At 47.3% G+C, this 21,578-nt stretch overlaps 1 protein-coding gene and 1 pseudogene across 2 annotated transcripts in view; one reads left to right on the top strand and one right to left on the bottom strand.

Annotated features, from left to right (window-relative positions):
* Rgs9 (regulator of G protein signaling 9) overlaps positions 1 to 21,578 on the bottom strand; it is a 64,261-nt gene that overhangs the window by 33,937 nt on the left and 8,746 nt on the right. For both annotated transcript variants that reach the window (XM_041636142.1, XM_041636143.1), the window contains exons 2-8: positions 18,612 to 18,708; positions 14,177 to 14,227; positions 13,283 to 13,389; positions 13,047 to 13,098; positions 12,741 to 12,799; positions 10,939 to 11,015; positions 7,364 to 7,445 (exon numbers count right to left, since the gene is read on the bottom strand). In XM_041636142.1, coding sequence (XP_041492076.1) covers positions 7,364 to 7,445; positions 10,939 to 11,015; positions 12,741 to 12,799; positions 13,047 to 13,098; positions 13,283 to 13,389; positions 14,177 to 14,227; positions 18,612 to 18,708 — 525 coding nt within the window. The remainder of the gene's footprint in view (positions 1 to 7,363; positions 7,446 to 10,938; positions 11,016 to 12,740; positions 12,800 to 13,046; positions 13,099 to 13,282; positions 13,390 to 14,176; positions 14,228 to 18,611; positions 18,709 to 21,578) is intronic.
* LOC121436308 lies at positions 19,444 to 19,699 on the top strand (annotated as a pseudogene).

The raw sequence follows: 21,578 nt of genomic DNA, 5'->3' as shown, positions 1-21,578 counted from the left end.
GGTACTTCTAGGATTTATCAAGATAGAATATGACATAGAACATGACACCATCGACAGAGAGTGGTTGTCACTGAACAAGAGCCTGGACTGTCGTTTAAGGTCACGCATGCGAAGGTGGAACCAAACCTGCGTCAGCAATCTGTCAGTGCCCACTTCCTCTGGTTAACCCCCCGCCCGGCACCCAGTCTTACTTGGCCTCTCTCATGTACTTGAGGCCAGCAATTGAGGTTTTTCACTTCCTTCTGTACGAGCAAGTGTCGGCACGTATTATTAACGAGGCTGACTTCATGCGGCAGCGAGACGGCCCTCTCGTCATCAGGTCTTAGCCCATCAGCAGAAGAGAAAACATTTTCAGTCAGAGGTCAGGCTGCTAGATTACAATCTAGGACATCTGGTTAACTTCAGATAAACACAAATAATTTAGATTCCCAGCCACTTTGGAGGAGTCGAGACATAAATTGCTTGCTTGGTTGTTATTTTTTGGTTTTGGTTTTGGTTTTTGGAGCATGGGAAACAGTCTTTATGTACCAGGCTTGCCTTGAACTCACAATGCAGGGCAAATCAGTCTAGAACTCACAATCCTCCTGCCTCAGCCTGAGCTTACAGGCTCATATCACCACGCCTAGGTCCAATAATTTTACACTTATTGTATATCTATATTAAGACCATAAAATAGATCTTGATAGAAAATAAATTCTGATATCAACTATTTATACAAAATAATTGTCACTGAGGCCAGGGAAGTGGGTAAAAGTGCTTGCCGCACAAGTCTGAAAACCCACGCTCACGCCCTAGGACACATGTGGAAAGTCCGATGGTGTGGTGGTGCACATCTGTAATCACAGCCCTCCTCCAGCATGACGGGTAGCAAGTACAGGAGAATCAGCCCAAAGCTCACAGCAGGAAACCTAGGGTGCATACCACAGCTACGGGAAGAGACACAAGATAGAAGGAGAAACCCAGCTCCAAATGTTGTCCTCTGACCTCCAAGCCCCTTCTGGGGCAAGTGTGTGTGTCTGTCTGTCTGTGCTCACACACACAATATGAATGATTAAAAAATGGATACCCTGTATTCGACTTGCTAAATACCACATCCTAGCTCAGCAGGCTACCAAAGAGGCAAATATGGGGCCTACAGACTGACTATACAAGGAAGAGGTGAGAAGCAAAACACAAGATGTGTGAGAGGAGGTGAGGAAATGGAGTCCCCACCCTCACCCCACTACCCGTGGACTCAGATCAATACTACCTATGTTCTAGACACTGGGCTAAACCTTGAGAGGATAGTGAGTATGACCCGAGACTCCTGCTTTGAGGGTACCCCCCCCCCAAGAAAATATACAGGGACATTTCCAGTCTTGGGGATGGGGAAATCCCTTAGTCGTCATAAGAGGATAAAGGGCAATAATGATCAGTGTCACAAAGGAACACCACAGAAGTCCCAATCGTCTCCCGAGAAGATCTAACCTCATCTGAAGAAGGGAAGGATGTGACCATCCCACGAATGCTTTCACCTAAAACGGCCTCCAGGGATTTTTTTCCCCCAGGTCTGCTACGGAGACGCCCCCACCAGTGCCACTGAAGACGGATTTCACATACACACACACTTTCACAGTGTTTGGTCTAAGACACCGACACGCCCCCTCAACTTACACACTGACACTCATCTACACATGTTCTCACACATGTGCCCATATTCATACATGCTCACTGCACACTCAGAGCTCACCCCACAGTGAGTGACCTACAGCCACGGTCCAGCCCCTTTCACGGGCACCAGCTGCCTCAGTAGCCCCATGGGGTCATCTGCTCCAGGCTTGAGGTGGCTGTTTAACTGTTCCTTTGAACTGGCCCCACAAACGGCAGCAAATAGGCAGCTGGGGCCTCAGTTGGATTAAATGCATAGCTGAAACATGTTCCAAGGCCACCTCTGCCGCCCAGACTCAAGGCCACATCTGGCCTTTATTGCTCTGCCACCCTCTCCAGTTCCTGCTCACCACCATCCCCCACCCCTGCAGATTTCTTCACCAGCTCTACCAAACAGCCAAACATCTTCCTCTGGCTGTACTCTTCCCTTGGCCTCTCTGTGGGCAGCAACCCCTTAAGTCCAGCTGAAGAAGCTGTAATCCCAACCACTGTCTGCCCAAACTCCCCCCAGAAAGCCTCCGAGGCTCGCTCATCCATCCATTCATTCATTCATTCATTCATCTATCAGGCAGTTAGTATAGCCTTTATCCTACTGTAATGACTACCAGGGCTTCTGCAGATACACACTCTGGTCCATGGGTGGATATTTAATTTAAGGTTATCCAGAGCTCATTGTCCATGTGTAAGAACTAAAGGCAACCAGTTGAGGCGCTGCCCGCAGATGCCTTCTGCCCTGGTGTCTCTGCACGGAAAGTCCTTCAGGGATGCTTGAGCTGTGAGCTTCCCTCCTTCAACGGGAGAAGCTGTGAGCACCAGATGTGACGTCTCAATTAGATCCCTTAGGCATAAACAAAAAGGGGCATTTGCTAAATGCCTGGTAATCTGACAATGACATCAGCAGGAATCAGCAGGCCAGGGTGGCACCAGGACAAGGGTCACCTATGACCTACCTAGTCACCTATGAGCACCTTCTAGTTCTCTCTCACAGGGCAACCCCTGGGTCAGAGAGGATAGACAAAACACTACTTGTTTTATAAACAGAGTGAAGCAAGGAATGAGGGGAAGAAAAATGAGGCTGAATGGGGAGGTGGCTTTAGGTTGGAGAGTTAGAAAAGTCTGCTCCAAGCACACTCGGCTCGGACGTCACTTCCATGCGGAGGTGTCTCCTGGCACCTGGTCTGATGGGAGATTCCTTTCTTCTACAAGCTTGCACAGCATCCTGTAGGTTATTCCTTCATCTGCATAACAGATGTAGTCACGTTTTCCTTCATTGTCCCTGAGACCATGAACCACGTCCATGGCTATCCAGCTCATAAGCCAGACATCCCCACTGGCTCAAGAACACCAACCATAAAATAAACATCCAAAAGTTGTGTTGCTTTTTTTAAATTGCCACCAGCATCTATCAAGTGTTCTACACAGTTTTATGATGCAGCACTGTATTTCAGACTATTTCCCCGAGTTAATGAATGAACTTTGACACTATCATTTAAATAGCTTCCCAATGTCCCATCACATTGGATATACCTTAAATTATTTTGTCGCTCTCCACTGCGGGGCATTTAGCTCAACCTCAGCAGGAAGTGGAGAGCAGACACCTTCTTAGTTGGTAGCTATGTATGTGGCTGTAATGAAGACCGCTTTGTTGAATGTTTATTCACGTGACAACTTGCCTTAGAACACAAGGCCACAAAAAGGCCTCTCCGCAGCAAACCAGGCCTGAGTAATGGGGCTGTACCCTCAGAAGACACTGAGTCACCGGTGGTGCCCAGGTGGCTCAGTGAAGACACGGGGAAACCTCGAAACCGTTTGTGCAAGAAATCACATCTCAGGCTAGGGCTGTAGCTCAGTTGGTAGAGTGCTCGCCTAACATACATGAAGAGCTGGGTTCCATCCCTAGCAATGCGTAAACTGGGTAAGAAAAGCAGGCAGAGCAGTTCAAGGCTGTCCTTAACCATGTAGGGAAATCATTTCTCCCTGTGCTCATTTACACTGTTTGTATCATGCTTAAGTCTGTTTTGAATCCATGTCCGATCTCACCCTCTGCTAGGGATGCTTTTCTGGGGACAGCATCGAAGAGATGCTCTTTCTTCACAAGTGCACAGTACGGACTCAGTGATGTCTAGCTGGTATTAGATGCCCAACACTCCTTTCTTGGTGGTCGAAGCCCAATAAGGAATTTAAGGCTTAAGAACGAGAGAAATGAGGGGCTGGGGAGATGCCTCGGTAGTTAAAGCTCTTGCTGAGCACACATGAGGGCTCAGATCTCGAGACCCACATAGATGATGGATGGGTGCAGCAGCCGGCCTATAATTCCAGCTTTAGCAGACAGAGAGGGGATCCCTAGAGCAAGCTGGATAGTGAGACTAGCGACATGAGCGAGCCCTGGATTTGACCCATGCCTCAACGAATGAGATGGGAAAGCAACTGAGTATGATTCTGATGTCAGCCTCGGGCCTCTATGGGCACACATACACCCGTGTGCCTCCCACACCTGCAAACAACAAGCATATATACAATATACACATGTGCGCGCGCACACACATGCACACACACAAACATATATACAATATACACATGTGTGCGCACACACACATGCACATGCACACACACAAACATATATACAATATACACACGTGCACACACACATGCACATGCACAAACATATATACAATATACACACGTGTGTGCACACACACACAAACATATATACAATATACACACATGTGCACACACACACATGCACACACACACACAAACAATGTAAGCATACAAGAAATTGGAAAGAATAGGAAAAAAAGGTTACAGACTAATGTACAAGTAAACAGCTCATCTGGTAACTGTGGCCACATCACACTCTAATCTACCAGGTGGCCACAGTGGGTCCCCAGAACTCCTGCTCAGCAGCTACGGAGCCAAATGCTCGGCTTGCTATAGCTGGCTCTGTTCCCATAGCGCTGAGGGTTTGTTTAGGTCTCCTGGAGGCAGTCTGGCAGTCTGTGGGCTCCAGGGCTTCCGAAGCTTGTCAGACAGATTGCTCTACTCCAGGCAGAGATGTTCCTTGGATAGAACACAGTCTTCCCTGGGCTGGCCAGCAAAAGGTGAAGAGCGTTCTAGGGGTGTCAGGGACAGCAGGCCCCAGATACAGTCCTGCCTCATTCCTGAAGAAGCCAGCAGTGAGGGGGACCAGACAGGAGGAGCGTTTTGTGTCCTCCACATTTTTTTAAAGATCTATTTATTTATTTTATACATGAGTGCTCTGTCTGCATGTACAACTTTATGCCAGAAGAGGGCCTCAGATCCCACTAGAGATGGCTGTGAGCCACCATGTGGGTGCTGGGAATTGAACTCAGGACCTCTGGAAGAGCAGTCAGTGCTCTTAACCTTTGAGCCATCTCTCCAGGCCTATCCTCTGTATTTTAAGACCGCCCCAAGCATATCAAACTTAGCTAGAATTCCCCCACACTAACAAAGTGGCCAGGCTTGTTTGAACACGAATGTTTACGTTTATGGAGCACCAGTGACTCAGGACGTTACAAGCAAACTAAAATACACAAGGACATCAGGCGACATTGTCACAGGAGGCAAAGGGAGCATAGGGACTAAGAGACAGCGCTCGTAGTTAACGAAGTGTGTGGATTCAGATCCTCTAGCACATATGAGAGGCATAGGTGGACAGAGCACAACATCCCTGAGCCTCAGTTTGTTTATCAGTAAAAAGGGGAATAACACGCCTTTCCACACAGGATTGCAAAGAGTAGATAAAGGAATGAGAGCGGAATATTTGGTGAGATGTGAGTCGTCAACTCAGGTCTGCCATGTTGGTCGCAACAGGGATGACGGTAAAGGTGGTGGTGATGGTGATAACGTGGTGGTGATGCTGGCGGCAGTGTTGGTAATGGCGGTGGTGATGACGGTGATGGTAGTGGTCACCGTGGGGGTGGTGTATGGCGACACTGGTGGTCATGGTATTAGTAGTGGAATTGTGAGGTGAAGGAGGTCATGGAGACAAGATATATCATGTTGATAGGGATGGGAGGAGGCAGGGAAAGGTGCTTATGCAGAGACCACATCACATGGACTCCTGTATCTGGCTGTGAAGAGCCCCTCAGACACTTCCCCAGTGGAGGCTGAGAGCTTACACCAGGACAATTAAGGAGGACCTAGATGATCTATTATGCATTTCTCTCCTCTGGCCTTCTGGGTAAGGAGACCAAGGCAGGGGGAAGGGTCCTGTGCAGCTCACTGAGTACCCTGCTGGGTGCTTTGTAAGGGCTGCAGCCACAGTGGCCTCCTCCTACCCAGGGAGGAGCACACAGGAAGTCATTCTCACATTGAAAGAGAGAGGGTTCCCTCGGCTTTGGTGCCACAGGGCACAGGGCCGGCTCAGTAAGTGTGAACCCACCCTTCCCCCTCATCCTCAGCAAGCTGCTTTAGAACACACTAAGAGCAATGTGAAGTTCACAAAACCATCTCACTCCAAAACCTCCGATGGGGAGACACTGAGGTTCTGGGACTCTGTGCTCTGTCATCCATACCCAACCCCCAGGCACCCGCAACAGGCACCTAAGATTTGGTTTTGCCCTGAAGCAGAGATAATCCAGATAAGCTACTTGAGAATCAAGCCCAGAACCTTCGCTTCAGCCACACAACAACACCCAAACCACGCGTCACAGTGGCAACACCTTCAGAAAAATCAGTCGGCGACACACAAAGGTAAGTAAATAACCAGACTCTGGTGGGTTGATGGCGGGTTTCAGCAACATCCCTGGCTCCATTCACTTCCTGTTCTGAGCATCTTAGCCATTTCAGGAGGTAAGGTCAGTAAAAGAGGAGGAAAAAGGACGTTTGGATCTCTGTCCCCTCTCTCCCACTTTCTGTAACCCCAAGGGAAGAGCATGCGACCTTGACACAGGAGGACACTGAGGCAGCAGAGATCACTCTAGCGGGATGCTAGGGAATGAGACTGCCATTTCCTAAGACTGAGCTGGGACAGGCTACATCCATTACACATAGCCTATCTCTTAGAACTATTAGAAGTCCCAAAGTAGGGTGAGAGAGATGGCTCAGATGGTCCAGAACACTGGCTGCTCTTACAGAGAACCCAGGTTCTACTTCCAACACCACAGGTTGCTCAGAAACATCTGTAACTGCAGACCCACAGGACTCAACACCTTCTTTTTACCTATGAGGGCACCAGGCATGCACCTGGTACACATATATACATGGAGGCAAAACATTCATACACATAAAATAAAAAGAAGTCCCAATGCCAAAGAAGCAAGGTGCTCCAAGCAATGAGATGCCTGAAAGCCTGCTTAGTCCTTCCATCTTCCTCTCATTCCAGCTGCTGACCTGAACCAGGGGAGGAAAAGATAGAACTGCAGTTTTGGCTCTGCAGACCGTCTGTTCTCACAGATTTTCTTCTTATATTCTTTTCCCAAGGAAGAAACGACAACAATGAAGATGTCTAAGTCCTAGTAAATGAGTTGATTCCAGTGACTCAGACCAGGGCAACACTTAACCCTGATCGACAAGCCACAAGCACCCCTCCAAGACACAGCACAAGGCCTCTTCATCCAGGTCGCCCACACTGAACAGATCCTCTGGCTAGTCCAGTTCTAACCCTAGTGAGCGGGGCAGCCAGAGGTAGCTGGGGCAAATTGGGGAGACAGGAAAGTGGGGAAGCTCAGAAGGAATGGGAACCTGTACTCACAGGGCTACGGTGCACCAGCCAATACGCCTTCTCCTGGCAATCCAGTGCGTACCTGTCAGCTTTGGTCCTTTCCTTACCAGTCCTAAAAAACAAAAAAACAAACAAACAAAAAAAGCTATATTCAAGGCTAGGAGTACTTCATATCTCTTGGTTTAAGATAGCATCCGTTCCTGATGCCTTAAACCACCTTCCCCGTCTGCTCAGACAACTCCCAGGAGCCATAATGACAACAGACAGCAAGCATTGCCAACATCACGGGTACCACGGTCACCATCTTCCCTATTGTGGGAAGCAGCGATGATGACCATGTGGGCCAAAATGTGACCTCCCTGGCTTCAGATTGGGTTCCTTGCTTTGACCAACAACATGATCAAGATGGGGACAGGCAGATGCCAGTCCACAGCAGAGATGTGGTACAGCAATGGTGGTCTCAGAGTGTCCCATTTTCTCTCTACCTGTTTGTCCTTCTCTGTCCCTCCAGTGAGTTGGAGACAACTCAGCTTATTTTCAGCCCTGCTGAGGACTTAAAGGTTATCCTGTTTTGTCTAACCATCTCCTCCTGGCCGCTGCAGGAGGAAATAATGCAGGCCGCCTCCTCTCAAAGGGGCGAAGCACTCATTACCACACCAAGGGCACCGTCCAGTCCCACTTCCAGGACTAGCCTTGCTCACATTTATTAACATCTGCTTTACCAGGCAACGGGCAACGCGAGATGACGCACGCTCCCTCCTCACGACAGAGCCGGTGGATTTATTTCCCCATTAATGTTCTGTGAATAACATAATAGCATCCAGAGAGCCAGATGGGTGAGCACTGCCATTTCGGCATGGTGTTTTACCAACCTCCTCTGGAAATTAAATAGAAACAATGTTGCCCCCGTTCTCCCATAACAACCTAATGGGTTTTCCTCCAGGTTAACCAGGCTGACTCCTCAGGAGGATGGACCCCGAGAAGCCTGAGGCTTGCACAGTTTCTATAATGCTAGCTGGTCTTGTAAATAGAGCCAGTCTCTAATGCTCCCAGCAGGCGTTTCTGGCTTTGCTCAACAGCATCTATGTGATATATACGGTGGCAGGAGAGCCGTGACAGACGCAATTCAAAATAGCCAGTAAACGAGAAATTCATTCAGGTGATCACGTGACTTCTCTCCACAACAGCATTTGTTCACCTTTCATTCATTCATCGATTTATTGATCTCCCACTACGTTCCAATTACTGCGAGTCAAAACAGCCCCAGCCTTTGAGTTTCTTTCAGTCTAAGCATTGCACGAACACTCAAGAAGTAAATAAAGACTTGCCTACCGCCTTTTTACTATGAGAAACTATAAAGCAAAAACAAGGATGGTCTCTGTGGTGGTTCTGAACTATGTCTCCATGCCATTTCCATTGGTGGAAGGGTCTAGTTCCCCTCCCCTGAGAACCAGGTGGGATTTGCGCTGGCCTTCACCAACAGAGGGTCAGGCTCAGCATGAGCAATGGCTGGGCCACGAAAGGAAGAGCTGCCACCCTGCCACAAGAGGAAAAGAAGAGGAGGAGGAGGGCAGAAGGAGGGGCTCAGCATGACAGAAACCACCCCATGGGTCAACCAGCACTGCCCATCTCGTTTTGTGGCAGGGTCCTAAGTCTGAAATCAGAGGTAGTCTTTGAGTTAAGTCGTGGAGTCAAGGGGAGGCTGGTGTCTCCGAAGAAATAAACCTTTCAGGAATTCCCCCATCCCACTGCACCTGGAAGTGAAGAGGGGAGAGAATTTCCCAGGAGTCTGGGTACTCAGAGATTTATCTAGAGTTGGTGGAGGAGGAAGTGGGAGCCACTGAGAACTGCCTCTGAGCTGCAGTGCCTGCAAGGGTTATGTCAGGGTGTGTGGGTGGCTGGGATTATCCCAGTTGGAACACGGAAGTAGAGGGGACGGCATGGAGGGCTGGGGAGATAAACACAATTCCATCTCTGTATTCCTGGGACCAACTTAGGAACCAGTTTGGAACCCACTAGGAATGCAAAAACTGTACACCAAATAGAATTTAATAAATAATTCCAGACCAACCGAGTAAGCTTGATCAAATAAATTTAACCTCTTCAAGCCTCCGTTTCCCAACTTAAAAAGATGAAGAGAGAAGATAACCATGGCTGACACATTCATACCAGGCACATCTTATATAAAATAAGAGGGCACCTGTGAACACCACATGAAGTCTGGCAAGCAAATATCAATGGCGTGTTAGCAGGTTCCCTCTGTGTTGCTTTGTCTCAAACATGTCAGGCAGGAACACATTGGAATCTGAAGGAGTAGTGAGATCTCTCATCAGTACCCCACAGGGGCACGGCGGTGAATCTTTAATTGCCAACGCCACTGGATTAGAATTACCTAGGAGGCACATATCTGGGTATAACCGTGAGGGCGTTTCTAGAAAGGTTTAACTGAGGTGGGAAAACCCATCCTGTAGACGGCACCATCACATGCGCTAGACCGAACAAAGAGGCAAAAGCAAGCCAAGTACCAGCATTCATTGCTACGTTTCCTGTGTGTGGGTGCGATGTGACCAGCTGCCTTGGGCCCCTGCCACCATGGACTAGACCCCAAAACTGTGGGCCAAAATCCTTCACTCTCGTGTACTATGGTCTCACTTCAGCTCCTAGGTTTGTCATTCTGTGTCCTGAGGTCCGAGAAGGCGTGACAAAGCAGCAGATGACCTACGGCATGCCCAAAGATGGGTGAGAAAGGAACCCTGTGAGCCTGCGAATTGTCGTGGGAACAGGCATTGCCAGTTCGACACTCCACACTCTGCTTCAGCCACAGAAAATACCTGCACAGGGCACTCTCCGTCTTCTGCCTGCTTAGAACACCCCCCTCTCCCCCTCCACCCACCACCAACATCCTTCAGAGTTAAAGGATTCTACTTCCGCAGCTCCCTCTACAGATCCGGTCACATGACCCTCATCTCACGGTACCACATCCTACTGTGTCAAGTCTGCCTGACATGCTGGGCTGTGTCCTCTGTTCCCTAGCCCTAGCCTGGACTTTATCACAGACACGCTCACCGTGGGCTGGCTTTAATCAAAGGAAACGGTGGGATAAGACGATGCATTCATTGGTAAGGTGCTCGCCTCCCAAGCACGGGGACCTGAGTCTGACCCTCCAGAACCCACATAACTACATAGATGAATATTTTTTTTAAGCTACACATGGTTTTGTATCCTTGTAATTCTAGCACTGGAGAGAGAGACAAGCAGATTCCTGAAATTCTCAGGCCAAACAGCCTGGATCACTTAGAACTGCAGAGTCCCAAGCCAGTGAGAGGTTCAGTTTCAAGGAATAAGGGAGCTAGCACCCGTGCATCACCAAGGTTATCTTCTAACCGGAGCACATAGACACACATCACACACACACATACACATCACACATACTACACACGCACACACACACATAAACCACACATACCACACAAACACACACATACACACCACACACGCACACACACATACCCCCCCTGAAATTTAAGCTAAATAACACAAAAGGAAAGAAGAAGGGGAGAGGAGAGACAGCCCATAGACAAGACGTGGGACCACATTCCACTCACCGGTACTGCTCTTTGGCCTGCATAATGACAAAATCCCACTTGTAATTAATTTTTTTGTTCAGGAAATCATAATTTTCCTAGAAGAGAAAAACAAAATGAGGACAGTCTGTCTCCCAGAATGGGTCACAATGCATCAAGTCAGCAAAGGATACCCTGGCTCCCCACAGCCCAGTGTCTCCCATAGCTTCACTGTCCTTGGCTTCATTTGCTTTGTTTAAAATGAATGTATCCCCCCCCCCAAAGAAACAAATCTAGGCAGTAGTGGCGCACACCTTTAATCTCAGCACTTAAGAGGCAAAGGCAGGCAAATCTCTGAGTTTGAGGCCAGCCTGGTCTACAGAATGAGTTCCAGGACAGCCAGAGCTACACAACAAAACTCTGTATCAAAAATAATAAATTAAATTAAAATAAGAGAAATGTATCCTAATCTGATTATGGAGAAAAAAGGTGGAGGGTGGCAGTAGAAATTATATTCAACAACAGAATCTAGAGAGTGAGATTGGCCCGGTGGCACAGGCCAGTGATCCCAGCTTCTCAAGGGGCTGAGACAGAAGGATCATAAGTTCAAGTCCAAACCAAGTAGTACAGTGAGATCCTTTCTCAAAACAACAACAACAACAACAAAAAACTTTTAAAAGAGCTGAGAGTACAGCTCAGAACTTTGCTTACTACAAGGAGAAAGAGAAGGAAGAAAGGCCTGCAAACTTTCTGAAACTATCACAATGAAATCCAATATTTTGTGCTATTAATATATGCTAATAAAGAATTCCCAGAGATTAACCCTGACTTGATATGATGGATGGATGTAATTGGGTAAGGACAAGTTTTTAAAGAATTAAAACCCATAAAGATTATTGCCCTCTGCCGGATATGTCACCCTTATGTACTGAGTAAGCTTTTGTGGTCATCTTTACACCACTTAGAGTCACCTGGGAAGAGGGAATCTCAACTGAAGAACTGCCTTGATCGGACTGGCTGGGGCACATAATCTGTGGGACATTGTCTTACGGGACTGTTAATTGATGTATGAATCCCAGGCCACTCCAGGCAGTGCTATTCCTAGGCCGGTGGTCCTGGACTATGTAAGAAAACCAGCTGAGCATAAGTCAGTGAGAAAGAGAGTAAACAGTAGTATTCCTCCACGGCTTCTACTTCAGTTTCTGCCTCAATTTCCCTCAGTAATGGACTGTAACCTGGAAATATAAACTTAAATAAACCCTTTCTTCCCAGAGTTGATTTTTTTGGTCATGATACTTATCACAGCAACAGAATAAAACTAAGATACCTTCCAACGTTTCAGACATGTTCTTTGGGAAATCTGACTCACTATGCCAAAACTGAAAAGTTTTTCCTATTGTTTTGACACCATAAATTTAAGTTTGAATTTGTTAATCCAGGGTTTGTGTTACCAGGTATATTAAGTTACATCATTTGAGTACAACAAAAAAGAACAGAGTAGCCTCAGTATTCCCCAGTAATCACCAAGGCAAGGGCTTAAATCACAGCAGGGGAAAACAGAAGCGACACATGAAAAAGAATGTTTCAGTAAGTTGTAATCAAATCAATGAATGGGTAGATGAATGGACGATAGGTGGAAGATGGGTGGATGACAGATGATGGTTGGGTGGATGGATGGATAATGGTGGATGATGGAGAGATGGATGTAGATGGAAGGATGGAGGATAGATGGGTAGATAAACGAATGATGGACAGATGTAGTAATGTAGGGAAGAGAGAATAATAGCTTATGACTACATACATTCCATTCCATTATAAAACTCTAGTTGAATATGCCTCTGTACCTTTTCATATTCTTCTAAAATCCCTTTCTTCTTGATATTCCGCTTAGCTAGATAGATGGCTGGAAAAGAAAGCAATGGTATTTCTTATCGTTGTCATATTCCAAAACCCCCAGGTAGTCGAAAAATATGTTCAGCCAACTAGGTCCCTTCCCATTTCCTCATCCCAGCCTCCGGGGATACTTCCAATACAGATGTGAACTGACATAAAGGTCACGATGACAGCTAGACAAATGTCACCCAAATGTAGCATGCAAATAAGCAGCGCGTTAGGCAAGGGCAGAGGCATACAAGTAGTGAAGTATTTACCGTAGTCGGTGTCTTCAGCTGGCCACTGCTGAGTGGGCCAGAAATACGGTGTCTACAAAAGAAAGCGGAAAACCACGGTTACCCACAGGGCTGGAACCCCATGGACCCTCAGCTCTAGAATGAGAAAGATGGCACTACCTTAGCCTGCTGCACCATTTCTACATCCCTGATCTGTGAGAATATAAGGCCAACTGGTCTACCCCACATTAGCATCTAAGATCAAGGTCAAAGCTCACCTGAAACCGGTAGAGACTGCTGTCAGGCTTGAGGATAAGATTCTTGGGATCTTGCAAGGGATAGATGTAGCCGTACTTGACAATAAAGTTGCCCAAGTTCTGTGCCTCTGGGGAGAAGAGGTTTCCAGATAAAAGTTAGGAGTGGGGCCAAAACTCGAATCTCATGGCTCAGCCGGCCCCCCAAACTCCAAGAGAATACCCTATCCTTACAACATAAGACCTGAAGACTGGGAAAGAGGTTCTTTTTCAAGGATTATTTGATTTTTTTATGTGCATGTATGTATATGCAGTACATGAGTGTGTGAGCAGGAGCATGTACATACGTGTAAGTCAGAAGCCAACATCAGGTCTCTTCCCCTATTGCTCTCCACCTTACTGTTTTCAGATAGGGCCTCTCATGGGACACGGAGCTCATCATTTCAGCTAGAGTAGTGGCCAGTGAACCCACAAGGCCTCTCCTGCCCCACTTCTAGCTCCCAGGGTGGGGAGGGAATAAATAGAAGGAGAAACCTAGGCTCAAGGAAGACAGAAGAGGGAGGAGCGAGAAAAGGAGGAGAGGAGGATGCCAGGGCCAGCCACCCAGACACACAGTCAGTCATGAGTAAGAAAGAAAGAAATATATACAGAATAAAAAAAAAGGTAAAAAGCCCAGAGGCAAATACAGTTAAAGAAAAACAGGATAATTTAAGCTAGAAAAGATGGCTAGAAACAAGCCAAGCTAAGGCCGGGCATTCATAAGTAAGAAAAAGTCTCCATGTATTTATTTGGGAGTTGGGTAATGGACCTCCAAAGAGTTAAAATAAAAAATAAAATAAAAAAAAACCAGCTACACTACTTTTTGGTTTCCCCTCTAGTACCCTATGCAATCAGTAATTGCATAGGCCAAGGCCTCACCCAGATTAGAGATCCAAAGGCGCTGGATGATCCACTGTAGAACATCACCTCCTGCAAAACAGAGACGTAATTGATCTATGCCAAGACCTCTCAGCATATGTAGCCCAGGACCACAACACTCTCCTCCACGCTGTGCCTTCTCACTAGTGGGCAATCCTATTCCTACTCAAATAACTCAGAACAACTCAGATCCACTGTGAGCAGACCCCACCAGATCTGCAGCTTAACCTCCACTTTACATGGTCTTTTATCCATTCATTTGCTTGTTTTTATTGTGAGGCAGTCTTAATAAGTTGCCCAGGCTGAGAGTTAAATCGCTCGATATAGTCAGTGTCGTCTTGAACTCCTAATTCTTGTTTCCATCTCCCGCTCCGTCTTTACCTCATTCGCTATCTTTATCTTTTTACCACAAAATCATTTAAAGACCACCACCCATCAATTAAACAGCAAACAGACTGAGTCATCCTACTTGGGAAGAAAAAAGAGGTCCGCGGTCAGCTAGGGTTCTGAATGGAGTTTGTACACACAAGAGTGAACCAGAACCTGGGGTTGGAATGGAAGAAAGGTGGAGAGCAGCGGTGGTCCTCCTACATCCAAGTTTCTAGGTATAACACTTAGGAGCCAGAGAATTCTAAATTCAAACCTTAAAGTGTGTGCAAAGGTACTTTTATCCCAGTGGAGAAGGGAACCTATTTTAGTAACATTTTGTAGGTTGATACGAAACTTTGGAAAGTAAAATGTGGGCTCCCTTTGTGCTCTTTCCTCGGGCCCTGCACGTCTCAGGTTATGGAGGGGCACTGCACAGAGCTAAGACTGTGTAAAACGAAAGGGAGGAGAGAAAGAGGCAGGCAGAGATGAGTCAAGAGAGACAATGGACCCATTTACACATCCCCGAGCATTTAGGTTTATCTAAGGATGGAGACAAAAATAAGTTTGGAGAAGTCTGGAGCAACGGTAGGACCTGTGGGAGCTCTGAGCTCATTTCTCAGCCCGAGGCCTCTCGTCTCACTACCAGACACTCCTTGTACAAGAGCAGTGGCAACTCCAAAGAAAAACAAGGTGCCCGGAACCAACCCCCCCCAACCCAGACACTACCTGGTAGATGCCAATGGCCACATTCTCCACATCCTCAGCCTGATTCCCAAAAGTTAAGAGTCTGGTCCCTACCCGCATAGGTACTGACCTATGCATGCCAAAGGTCAGAGCTCAAGGTCCTGTCATTGGCATCTTTGCGGCTAGCCGTCACAAATGATACTTCCCTCTTCAGAGGTAAGGAAAGGACATTTCTTTTATAGCCTTCCAAAGAGGTCCATATGACCTAATGTCTGGACCTAACTATCTGACACAGTTGTGGTTAAGTATAAACAACCTGTACCTCTTCCTTATATATTCTGTAGGCTGCGATGGATAACCAACCATTCTCTGTTGGTACCCACACGCCACCACTGCTGCTTCCAACGTCTTCACCTCCTGTGACTCTCAGCTTTGACTCACCCCCAGTTGGCGGTTCCCAAGCAAGACGCTTCATCATCTAAAATCCTAGGCCTCTGTGTGTCAACCAACATTCCGCTCCATTCCTCTCTTTAAAGGCATGCAGCTTGCAAGTCTGCCTCAGGCAGCCATCAGGCTGGTTAGCACTCTCCACTAAGGAGCCCAGGGCTTTCTCATCCACTTAACTGCTTCCTGAAATAGACCAAACGAATTTATGGCGCCACTAGCATCTGCACCTCGGGGACTGTGCTGGCAGGCTGCTGTGCAGACTCCAGAGCCGACAGTTCCCAGAAGCCCTGCTTCCTGCCGTGGAAGAACCTGGATGCACATTTGCCATCACTGGCTCTGCCTTGGCAGGGGAGGGGGGGGGCTCCTCCCTCATGATCTGTTTCTACAGAAGGTAGAACTCAAGAGAAGACAGGGCAGATGGGTAGCCTCACCCAAATCTAGAAACCACGTATAACCTGTGTCCACAGAAAGAAAGTACACACAGAGAGAGAGAGAGAGAGAGAGAGAGAGAGACAGAGACAGAGACAGAGACAGAGACAGAGAGACAGAGGATAAGATGGAGGCAAATCTCAAAGCCAGACTCAAATTCAAGGTCCCTCATGAATGGGCTCAGTGCTTTGGGGCTCAGTTCTTAGCCTCTTCCTTGTTTCAATACTGGGGATTGAACCCAGAACCTCCGCCATGCTAGGCAAGAGCTGTACCACTGAGCCACAACTACAGACTTCTTTATATATCTACAGCCCCTTCTATAAAACAGGGGTTGTCATACCCACCCCTAACTTTATCCTGGTTGTTGGCAGACACAGAGAAGGAAACTGCCAACTTTCCCAAGCTGTGAATCAGCGGCCACATGCTGGGCCCTTGAGCAGCAGAGTCTCTTTCATCCCTGCACCTTGTCTCAGACAGGGCTTTCTGTAGCAGCTCTAAAGTGGAAAAGGCAGAGAAGGGCTAGGAAAGGTGTATTTGAGGGATTAAGCCCCAGGTGTCCCACTCACGTCTAGGGCTCTCTGCACAGCTAACTCAGAACTAATCCACATCCTCAGTGAGCTTTTGTTAGACATCCTTACACCGACTACCACGCCAAGCACTGGGGTTACCAGCCAGCAAGCCAAGAACTTCCCACTGAAGGGTCCTCTAGTCCAGAATTAGCAAATTCAAGGCAGAAATGACCGACAGTCACTGGGATGCCTTCAAGGACAGCTGCCTCTTAAAACAATGCAAAGAACAGAGATACCCAACAAAATCCTACCCTGGGGTCTCCACTCTTTAGATGCCCAGGGCCACTCTAGTCCCACTCTCCCACGTGTCCCTGAACTGCTCCAAAGCACTCCAATCAATTCCTATTTTGCCCCAACAAGTCATAGTGGGTCTTTGGTTACTTGCGCGGGAGAAACCCCTGACGATACATTGCTACCATCCTGGGTTTCTCACTGTAACGCATGAATGATGACCTCTGCCTGAGAGATGGCTCAGATGTGATTGAGCTAGTGCTGCCCTGGGGTCCTGCAGCCAGCAGATGCCTGATGAGTAGTGAGATCACCCGCCAGTGCTCTATCCCTCCCCATGTCTCTTAGCACCCGTAAGGTAGGACAGGTATGACCACCCTGGTGGGGTTTTTTTGCTTTGTTTGTTTTGCTTTTAATCAGGGACACATTCAAAGCCATCAGAAGGATGATGGAGACAGCATATCTCTACAACGTGAGGGCATCTTATATGAAGAATATACAGTCTAGGGGCTGGGGACTGCTCAGTTGTTGAAGTGTTTCACACACAAACATGGGGACCCGAGTTTGATTTGCAACACCCATTTTGGGGTGGTTGTTTGTTTTGTTTTGTTTTTAAAGCCAAGTGTGATAACAAGAAGGTTGGGGAGATACACAAGCAAGTTCAAGTCCAGTTAGGGTCCCTGTCTCAAAATACAAGGTGGATGACCCCTGAGGAACAATAGCTAAGGTTGATCCTTTTCATATATGTGCAGAGAGAGAAGGGGAGGGAAGGAGGGAGGGAGGGAAAGAGGGAGGGAAAGAGAGAGAGAGAGAGAGAGAGAGAGAGAGAGAGAGAGAGAAATACGCTCAGATCAGATCATGGGTAGGATCAAGAGTGCAGGTCCACATATCCCTGGCTCAGAGACACAGTTGACTTCTGCAGGCACCAGGCCCTGCCATGACGTCTTCTCTAATACAAACCCTGATCATAGAACATAGGTAACAGACCAAGCAAAATGCATTCTCATGCTCAAACCCAGCACCCCCAATACACTACTCTCCCCAAGTGATGCTCCAGAGTACCCTTAAAACTTCTGCAAGGAAGAACTAGAGGCTCCATCCCCATGGGAAAGCTCCGAAGGGTCTGGAGTAAATTAGAAGGAAGACAAAAGCCTTGGTTTCCAAGCCAAACAGTAGTAAATATTTTAGTTTTGTAAATCTAATGTGGTCTGAACACAGCCATATATCACACCTTTGCAGCTGGAACAACAACGCAGCTGTCAATCACACATAACAGAAATGAAGCCTTACTTAGAAACACGGGCTGTGGGCAGTTTGGCAGGTGTCTTGGTTAGGTGTCTACTGCAGTGATAAAAACACCTTAACCAAAAGCAGCTTCAGAAGGAAAGGGTTTGTTTGGTTTATATATCTCAGCTCATAGTCCACTGAGCAAAGCCAAGACAGGAACCTGGAGGCAGGAACTGAAGCAGAAGCCATGGAGAAGGGCTCCTTACTGGTTTGCTCCTTATGGCTTGCTCAGCTTGCTTTCTTATACAGCTCAGGACCCAGGGATGGTACTGTCCCCTCTCCATGGGCCAGGCATGTTCACATCAATCACTTAACAAGAAAACGCCTTATAGCCTTTTATAAGACAGAATATGGGCGCAAGGTTGCCGATCCCCTTGTGGGTTTTGTTTCGAATCACCACCTAAACCACAAAGCCACCTCACCTGTCATGGCGTGAGGGACGCTGGTGACCAAGACCCTCTGGTTCTGCATCCTGACTCCTGTCTCTGGGTTCTGCATATCCTTCACCAGAGCTTCAATCTGCAAGACAGAACAGGAAGAGCCTGGTGAATGGAAAAGTCATTCCAGAAGCTCCCCCACAGTGCAAGCAGGATCCGAAGATGCAAAGGGAACCCAGGGCTTCCAACCTGGCCCAGGAGCCACGTGGGCACTGAGCAGCTACGGTACAACAGGAACCACAAGTGAGTTCTGCAAACAGACACCTCCCTCGCTGGAAGGCTTCAAAGGGATTTGGCACAGGAAATGTGCAAAGGCTCAAGATCACATTGCCCTCAACAAGAAAGATTCCAATAGACAGAAAGTGAGGGAGGCATGGGTGGGGGGCAATGCCCAGGGACTTTGGGAGACAGAGAACAGAGGGAGAGGAGGTGCTGTTTGAAGCTGGAATGGCAGGCAGAGGTTGGGTCATAATGGGCTTTGCACGCCATTCCTGAGTTAGGTTTTGGTCCAGCAGCTGTTTCTGGGGAGCCTTTTGGAAATGTGCCCATAATAAAGACAAAAACATGGAGGCAGAAAGAGGTTTCTCCAAGGTAGAAAAAGACGAGGTGGTCCATGGTCTATTCAGAGTTACTGCAACCATCCAGGAATAATTTCGTGGGGCTCCTTCCCTTGTCACCATACCCTAAAGTCATCCCAGCCTGAGAGTTGATGAACCACGGATTCCACTAGAACGTTTTCTAGGATACGTTTCTCACTTTTTCCTCTTACTATTTCGGGAGGTTGCCTTTCCGGCAGTGATGACCTCCCTATGAGAACATGCCTCTCGCAAAGGATCTCCTTCATCCCTCTCCAGAGGAGGAAAAGAGGAAACACAAGAAAAAGCGCCTGGTGCAGAGCCCCAGTTCCTACTTTATGGATGTGAAGTGCCCAGGATGCTATAAAATCACCACAGTCTTTAGCCGTGCACAGACGGTGGTCTTGAGTGTCTGGCTGCTCCCCTGTCCTCTGTCAGCCTTCAGGCGGGAAAGCAAGACGGACAGAAGGATGCTCCTTCAGGAGGCAGCAGCACTGAAAAGCACCGGATTCGAGATGAGTGGGAACCATCCCAATAAACACATTTTGGATATATATATATATTTTGGGAGGTCTACTCTCGCCATCCTACTGAACGTTACAACTTTACACCCTCAGATCTCCTGGTCCCCAGTGATTTTTCTATAGCATTCAACTTCTGTTTTGTTCTGTTTGTTTGGTTTGGTTTTGGATTTTTTTTTGGGGGGGGGGATGTGAACTTTTTTGATTGTAGCACCACACTGATACTCAGAAAGCTCCTAATTCTGGAGTGTTTGGTTTCATATTCCTAGTGTTTGGTTTGGTTTTGATTAGGGGTGCTGGGAGCATAAGCGGCCATGCTTATATTCATTTACATTAGTAGCATGCATGCAATTAATGCATCTTTGGAACTTAGCAACAGGTCTGTGCTTAGATAACCCAGGGACAAAAATCCAACTTTGTAGTCAAAGGCCAGTCATTTGTTTCCTGGCCACCCAGACCTGAAATAATCACACAGAAACTATACTATTACTCATATTTGGCCAATCACTTAAACATATTGCTAGCTAGCTCTTGTATCTTAAACTAACCCATTTCTATTAATCTGTGTATCACCTACCTGTAAGGTTCCATTCATCCAATGTCTGTCTCCTGCAGTGGCTACCTGGCCTCTCATTGACCCCACCTACTCTCTCCTCCTCTATCTGCTTGGAACTCCTTCCTTGCCCTACTCTGCGCTGCAATAGGCCCAAAGCAGCTTCTTTTTTTAACCAATGGTATTCACAGCAAATGGAGGGGAATCCCACATAACAACTCCACCACCGAAACAAACTCAGGTGTTTATTGAGCTCTGGCAGGGTACAAAAAAGTGGAAGCTATACCCTTAGACAGCAGAGATACACCACTAGTCCTCAGAAAGTGACAGAAACAGTTACACGAAAATGAGTTTACTAGCACCAAAGCAAAAAATCTGAGTGCGGCGAGAGCCCGGTTCAAAGCTCTGCTCCAGTCTAGAAGTGAGAAGTCTTAAGTAATTGCTAAGTCTGGGGGTCAGTGGTAGAGCACACGCTCATCCTAAGTTGACACCCAGAATCCAAAACAAACACATACAAAGCTGAAGTCGAACATTTTCTTGATTTATTTGACTCTCCATAAGCTAAAGCCTACCATCTACATCATCATGAGGATACCGCAAAGATTCGATGTGGTTACGCATTGAAAGCCTTAGGATACACTGTAGTATTTACAAGATCAAAATTACACACTGAACTACAAACCAAAAAATAAGGACAATGCTGGTGGATTAAGAGCTGGGAGAGGAAGGTCACTACCAAAACTCTGTGAGGAGGGCAGGCAGAATTGCCCTTAGTCATGAAGACCAGGCTGCACTCCAACAGGCTAAAGGCAGTGAAGAGCACTGAGCCTCTACAGGACGACATGGGGAGGCTGTCGCTTGTACTCTGGTGATCACAATGCTGCTTCAGACAGTGGTATAGGCATTGCTCAACAAAATCAAAAATCGACTTTAAGGACCTCTGTGATCCAGCCATTCCACCCCCAGATAATCAAGTAAAGAAAATGAAATCAGGATCTTGAGAGGAAATCTGCACCCCACCCCCAAGTTCACCCCTTCATTATTCACAATGGCCAAGATGAGGAAAGAATGTAGGTAGCTATCAATAAGTTAAAAGATAAGTAATATGTGATGTACACATGCCAGAAGACAAGGCTGCAATAGTTAAGGATTCGGGTGAGCAGTGGACATTAATTCATCTTGGTAAATAAAAGAAGTCGGACACAAAAGTAGACAGGGCACTCATATGAAGAACCGTTTAAAGACAAAGGCAGCCTATAGACTGCTGGATGCCAGGCACTAAGAGAAGAAATGGGGATTTGCT

This window comes from Microtus oregoni, unplaced genomic scaffold (assembly GCF_018167655.1).
Source record: "Microtus oregoni isolate MIOR12 unplaced genomic scaffold, Mior012 000048F_ref0000485, whole genome shotgun sequence".
In the NCBI taxonomy this organism is placed as follows: Eukaryota; Metazoa; Chordata; class Mammalia; order Rodentia; family Cricetidae; genus Microtus; species Microtus oregoni.
The sequence above is the reverse complement of the archived record's forward strand: the minus strand, read 5'-3'. Positions and strand labels throughout refer to the sequence as shown.